This window comes from Callorhinus ursinus, unplaced genomic scaffold, assembly GCF_003265705.2.
Source record: "Callorhinus ursinus isolate GAN/ISIS: 27379988/994484 unplaced genomic scaffold, GSC_fseal_2.0 scaffold52, whole genome shotgun sequence".
Classification (NCBI taxonomy): domain Eukaryota; kingdom Metazoa; phylum Chordata; class Mammalia; order Carnivora; family Otariidae; genus Callorhinus; species Callorhinus ursinus.
In genome coordinates this window covers 7,945,281-7,952,229 of record NW_027397114.1, presented here as the reverse complement: position 1 = coordinate 7,952,229, position 6,949 = coordinate 7,945,281, and the positions used below count along the sequence as shown (strand labels likewise).

The following is a 6,949-nucleotide window of genomic DNA, read 5'->3' as shown; positions in this document are numbered from 1 at the left end:
GTGTGTGTGTGTGTGTGTGTGTGTGTGTGTGTGTGTGTGTGTGTGGATTAGAGCCCTCCTAGCCCAAAGGAAGCTCTCCATTTCCTCCTGCCACAGATTTCAAACTGTAGGTCAATGGCCTTGTTGCAAAATCCACTTAGTTGGGCGCCTGGGTGGCTCAGTTGTTAAGCATCTGCCTTCAGCTCAGGTCATGATCCCAGGGTCCTGGGATCGAGCCCCACATCGGGCTCCCTATTCGGCGGGAAGCCTGCTTCTCCCTCTCCCCCTCCCTCTGCTTGGGTTCCCTCTCTCGCTGTGTCTCTGTCAAAAGAATAAATAAAAAAAATCTTCAAAAAAAAAACCCCACTTAGTTACCCATTTAGTTAAGTCTACAGCAAGCATCTTCACAAAATAATTAGAACAGAAATACCTGAATGCTCTCCAAGTAGTAAGGACTCTTTGATGAAAGTTTTGATTTGGTTTTCTCTCTAAATAAATAAGCAGGCCTGTTTGGTGGGTCACTATGTGAAATGTACGTCATATCGTAAGTTACAAAGTCTAAAAACCACAGTCTTGGGCCTGACTGGTTCTCCTGGCCTAGGCCCTGGCTCTGAAATCCACCTGAGCCACTGTGGAGCCCACTCTAAGCACAGTGCCACCAAAGAGGCTGGGTGGGGGAGGCATGCGGAGGTCTGTGGAGGCCGGGGACAGGTGACAGGTGGCCCACCAGAATCCCAGACCCTCCGCCCAGAGTGACCTCAGGCAACGTGCCAACTCCTTTCTGTTCTAGACATAAGGACAACTGTTTGCTCAGGCCTCCATTTGTAGGACACCCCCCCGCCCCCACCGCCAGATGAGGCTGGCTGGGCACATACCGCAACTCTGTGCCCCAGGCCCCTGTGCCATGGGGTCCCGCAGCCTAGGTTCCGTGCTTGTGGCTCACAGCAGTATTCCAACCCCCACGTGCCCCAAACTCCCCAGGCAGCTTCCCCACAAACCCAGATACACAGGCTGCTGCTCTGTAGCTCTGCCAAGCAGGAAACCAATGCCTATTCCCTGGCCACAGGTGCCCCGGGCCCCTCGCTCTACCACCCACTCTCTATACCCCGTGCTGCCTAGCCACACACTGCCGACCATCCCCAGCCTGGGAAAGCCGAGCCGGGGGGTACGGGGCCGGCCGGCGAAGCCAGCCAGGGTTTTTACACAGGAAGGAAGAGCAAGCCGAGGTGGGGGTGGAGGCCAAAGGAGGGCGGAAATACTGCAATATCAGCACCCAGAGACCGACAAGAGGGGAGCTGGCCCCTCCCCACCCCTGCCACCCAGTTATGACCTTTATGCTTAGACAAAACAGTCCGTCTGGACCCTGACACGCACCATAGCTGGGGTGGGGGGGGCACGTTAGAGATGGTGGGGAGTGGTTTGGCACACAGGCCCTCCCTGTACAAAAGTTGAGTGCTTTTATGGTGGAAATGCCATGTGGGCACAGAGTGGAACAGGGGAATATGGGGGTGCACAGAAAAAAGTCATCTGGGAACCCCAGACCCTTCCTTCCCTCTGCTCAAACAGCTGCTACCCAGGCAGGCCCAGAAGAGCTGGGGCAGCAGAGAGCTGGCCTCATTCGTGCCTGTCAGACCGGCAGGGAGGGGGCGGGGGGGGGGGGGGGGGGGCGCAATGTGGGTCCCACGGCGGGCAGGGGAGCTTACGTTACTGATCTGGTCCTGGGTCTTCTTGATTCTCTGGAGTTCGGGTGTGTCTGCCACCACGCTGAAGCCCTTGCCCTTGTTCTTCTCAAACTCCTCCTTGTAGCGCACCTGGAGGATGAAGCGGGAAAGAGGGGGTAGCATCAACACAGGGGCGGCAGAGGTGGCCCCAGCCTGTGGCCACCTCTGATGCAACCACCAGCCAGGAGGAAGACTCTGACCAGAAATCGCCCTGCAGTGACATCCACTGCCCACCCCCGAACTCAAAGCAGGAGCCTTAGCCAAAAAGTGTTTGATTACTAACAATAACCCACAAAGACATATTCAGTGCATTCTGAGTGCCAAGTGCTTTACATGAATTATCTCACTTAAGTCTTACTATATTCTATTATTAGCCCCATTCTGCAGATAAAGAAACTGAGCCAGAGAGAGGCAGAGCCCCCTGCCAGGGTCACAAAGCTCGGCAATAAATATCCAGAGCCACCAGGGTGCTAACTCTTGTCTGCCTGACTCCTGACCCTTCACCACTGGCCTATCCTGCGTGAAAGCTATAGGAAGGTTCTTTCCAGAGCTCCAAAGGCTGCCCCAGCCCTCACCCTCGCCAGGATGTGGCCTGACCCACCGAGAACCCGGAGGAGTCTCTAAGCGCCCAGCTGAGTGAAGGCTGTGCCAAGGCACAAAGCTGGCATCCAGAAAGGACGCTGGTGAGACAGCCACTCGGAAGGGCTCCATCAATGAGCCTTTGACAGGCCCGGCGGCTTCCCGGAGCCTGCTAGGCCCGCTTCTAAGGTCAGTACCTCGGGAGGGGATGACGTCGGTGGGGGCACAGACCGGACTTCGGAACAGGGCTCCAAGATCCAGGGAAGAACCCTACACTCCACCACTGCCCTCCTCTCCTGAGAAATTCGCGGACACTCAAGCACCAGAGGGACTCAAGTCAGACCTAAGAAAGAACTTCCCGAACGCTAATGGAATTGAAATATGAAAAATATCTTATTCTCCCCTGGGGGTTTTAAAGAACAGGATGGAGGCTAGAAATGCCCATGGGACAGAGAACTGTTCCCTGTTTCCAGAGACTTCACCCCCCCCCCCACCCCCCTCAGCAGCCAGCCAGCTGTTCCAGCCCCACCAGCTGCCTGGATTTCCTCCAGGGGGGCTGCACTCGCCGAGAAGCAGGTCAGCCCAGGACACAAGGCCCTGGGCCTTGGGAGTTTCCAGGACGGGATGCCCAGGCAGCTGTCAGGAGTCACCTGGCCACGGGGCTGAGCGGCACCCTGACCTGACCAACAACACCCACGTATGCATCCATGGCCAGGCCTGTCAGTTCCTCTGCACGTTGCCCAGGGGTCAGAGGTCCTTGTTCACCCTCTGGAGCCCAGCTTACCCACCTATGGGGTTCTAGATCCTAAAAGGTTTCAGAAGCTCCTTTGTTTATTTATTTTTTAAAAGAGGCTCCTTCGTTCTGATCCAGACTGAAAACAAAGGCCTAGATGTGCTATTTCCCAAGAGACTGGAAGTTAATGAAGTAAATACAAGGACTGACCCACCCCAAGGGCCCAGAACTGCCCCCAGCATCAGCTCTTCCAGAAAGCCTTGGAACAGTGTGGTGACCTTTAGTGCCGGGGGCAGGGAGACCCTTCGGGAAAAGGGGCATCAGGGAGAGGATGCAGAAGCCCCAAATCCAAGGCCTCTGGCCTCGATTTCCCCATCTGTAAAAGGGTTGTCATGGGAATCAGTTAAAATATGGGGAGGGGGCTTCCCATCGCCAAGCATGGGCAAAGAGCCCGAGGGAGCTGGTCCTAACACGTGCTCAGTCTTCCACTTGCCAAGTGATCCTGGGCAACTGACGTCACCCCTCAAGCCTCCATTTCCAATCTGTAAAATGGGGAGAGTACCATCCATTCCAGTCAGCGGCGTAAACTACAGACAGTGGCTCTAACACAGCAAAATGTATCCCCGAGCATCCTGAAGCAGGGCAGGGCTCCGCACCTGCGGCTAAAGGCAAGTGTGGAAGTGCTTTGTCAACATTAAAGTGCTGAACCAGTGCCAGACCCCCACTCCTTCCTCCACTTCCTGGCCTTGCTAGGGTCAGGCCCCTAATCCAGGGGAGTAATTGCCAAGGCGACACTACAATGATGTCAGCTAGTTCCCAGGCTCAGGAACTGCCTCTCCCTGCTGGGGAAGGAGAATGCATTTCACTCCTGGCACAGGCAGCCAGATAGGGCGGGGCTGGGGTGGACTGGGGACTGAGAAGGGATGGAGGGAGGTCTGGGCTTAGCACCTCACTGCTGTATGTCACTAGGCAAGTCAGTGCCCCCCTCTGGATCCCCTGAGCGGGGGGTGGGGGGTGGGGGGTGGGGGGGACTGGCCAGCTGATCTCTAAAAACCCACCCCGCTCTGGAGTTTGTGACCACTTTTAAGTACCTGCAGGCCTTAACTATGAAGAATCAAGGTGAGGGAGATTCTCTGAGAGGCCTTTTGGTGCTGGAGTGGGTGGCAGAGGTGAAAGGTAGAGAGCCAGGAGCGGGGGTAGGGCCCTGCCTAGAGCCCCTCCCTCAGGGTTCTCTGGTCACCCAAGCAGGAGTGTTTGCCCTCACCTGGGACGGCTCAGCAGGATGTGGTGGTGGGGGGCGTCTCTGAGGGAAGGGACCCACCCAAGGTCATTCAAGGTTGTCGGTAGGGGCAGGATGCAACTCTGCACTGGGGGCGGATGACTCCATGCCTGGGAGCTGCCTGGGCCGCCCATCCTGACAATTCCTGAGGCAGGGCCAGGTCTGATGCTTCTCCTCCCACCCAACAAACACCACCCAACTCCCTGGGTCTGTCTTGTTCATTACTTATCGCAACAAAGTAGGTACAAATGTTTGTTGCATGAATGATGAATGAACTGAATAGACACAAAATATCAAACAGAGCGCACAATTTAGAAAGTCACTGCTTTGCTGACCTAACATAAAGAGGAAAGATCATGACTTCAAAAAAAATTTTTTTTCTCCGAAATAAACCAGTATGAAACAAAACAAAAAGTTTTTTGAAAAAAATACAGTGCCAACCATTTCCACTTACCATGTGCCTACTATATGCTGTGCCCACATACTATGTAACTTACCCCCTTCTAACAAAAAAGAAATCAGCTTGAAAATTAAGACAGACACAGATGGAAAGGAGAGCGAATGAAAACGGTCAGCGGTCAGCGCTGGAAGCAATCAGCAAAAGGTCACTGTGTCTATTCCCCAGCTTCATTGTGCCCAAGCTCCATTTCCCTCCTTTCCAAGAGAATAGTTAATAGTGAACATTTACTGGGTGCCTGGGTGGCTCAGTTGGTTGAGCGACTGCCTTGGGCTCAGGTCATGATCCTGGAGTCCTGGGATCGAGTCCCGCATCGGGCTCCCCGCTCAGCGGGGAGTCTGCTTCTCCCTCTGACCCTCCCCCCTCTCATGCCATCTCTCATTCTCTCTCTCTCAAATAAATAAATAAAATAAAATAAAAAATAGTCAACATTTACTGAGCGCTGACTCTATGCCAGGAACTGTTCTAAATGCCTAATATATACTAATATCCTCTATATCCTCTGTAATATATGACGTTATATATACTACATAATATATGCTATATCTTTGCAACCGCCTTTGGAGAAAGATAATCCCCATTTTACAGATGAAGGCACTGAGGCTCAGGAAGGTGAAATATCTTACCCCAGATCACACAGCTAGTGTGGCAGACCCAGGATCTGACCTTCAGCCAGCTTAGGTCAGAGTGACACCATATGCTGCCTGCAGGGCTGGGGACAGACCACACTGTCCTGTGCCTGGGATTGTACAGCGCCACGGGGTCTGACAATGGGGGAAAGAATGAGAGAGGCATTCTTCTTGTACTTCTTTTTTTTTTTTAAAGGATTTTCCTGTCTTTTTTTTTTTTTTTCAAAGATTTTATTTATTTATTTGTCAGAGAGAGAGAGAGAGACAGAAAGAGCACAAACAGGGGGAGTGGCAGGCAGAGGGAGAAGCAGGCTCCCCGCTGAGCAGGGAGCCCGATGTGGGACCCGAGCCCAGGACCCTGGGATCATGACCTGAGCCGAAGGCAGACGCTTAACCGACTGAGCCACCCAGGTGTCCCTCTTCTTGTACTTCTGCGTCAGTTCCGGGGGCCACACAGACACCCCCCAGCGCTCAGCACCCCCCCCAAAGATGTTGCCTCTACTCAGCCTGGGGCTGGGGAAGGGAGAGCTGCCTTGGGAAGGGGGTGCAGCTGGGCCCCAGCCTCCAGTTCCCTGCCTCAGCCAGGCCTGGGCAGGACCACCCAGAGGGTCATTTCTGGTCAGTTCTGTGGTTACCTCCCCCACAGGGGAGGCTCCAGGTGTCCCAGACACCCAAAGTACCACTTTGGGAACCAATCTAGACACAGGAAAACAAAGTTGAAATAGCACTGGCAGCTTCCAGAGACTGAGGAGGGCTGAGACACACGCATGCAGGCCAGGAAGGGGCCCTGGCAAGAGACCAAGCGACACCCTGGTGGGGGGTGGGGCACCGGAGGCAGGGGCTCCCACTTCCCTTCCCGCCAGCCACAGGCTGCTCTAGCCGGCCCTGCCCCCACAGCAGCCACAGGAACCAGAACCTGTCACCACCCCCGGCCAGGCCCACTCAGCCCTTCCAAACCTCAGTGCATCAGCCCAGCCCCCAACCTCCAGGCAACGGGGCTGTGCTGTCCCCATTTTACCAGGGAGGAAAAAAGCTATGAGAGGAAACCGGCCAGGCTCAGACCACAGAGCTGGGGGCGAGGGAAAAGGAAGACAGACCCAGGCTTGCAAAGAAGGCAGGACCCTGGCCTCCACCCTCTGCCTACCCCAGCTGCCAGGCCCCAGGAGCCGGACTCAGGTTAGAGCGGTATCCTCAGTGCAACACAGCCCTGACTCCATGACGCGTCCCCCCACCCCCAGAGCCGGAGCAAGGTGAGCTCAGGTCAGTTCCACCTAGCTTCCTGCCTGCCCCCCAAGCCTGGCTCTAAGTCTCACAAATCCAGTCCAAAAGGCTCATGAGAATCACCAGGGGAGTCAAAATGCAGATTCCTGGGCACTGCCCAGAACTGCCAACCAGAAACCCCCTGGGTGGAGCCTAGGCATCTGCATTCCAACACACACACACACACACACACACACACACACACACACACACACTCTCTCTCTCTCTCTCTCTCTCTCTCGCGCGCGCGCGCGCTCTCTCTCTCTCTCTGCCCCCCCCCACCTTGGTAACTGTGCATCCAATGGGTGAGAG

The 6,949-nt window shown here is 55.0% G+C and overlaps 1 protein-coding gene across 1 annotated transcript in view; it reads right to left on the bottom strand.

Annotated features, from left to right (window-relative positions):
* LASP1 (LIM and SH3 protein 1) overlaps positions 1–6,949 on the bottom strand; it is a 39,839-nt gene that overhangs the window by 13,284 nt on the left and 19,606 nt on the right. The window contains exon 4 of the mRNA XM_025859290.2: positions 1,683–1,790. Coding sequence (XP_025715075.1) covers positions 1,683–1,790 — 108 coding nt within the window. The remainder of the gene's footprint in view (positions 1–1,682; positions 1,791–6,949) is intronic.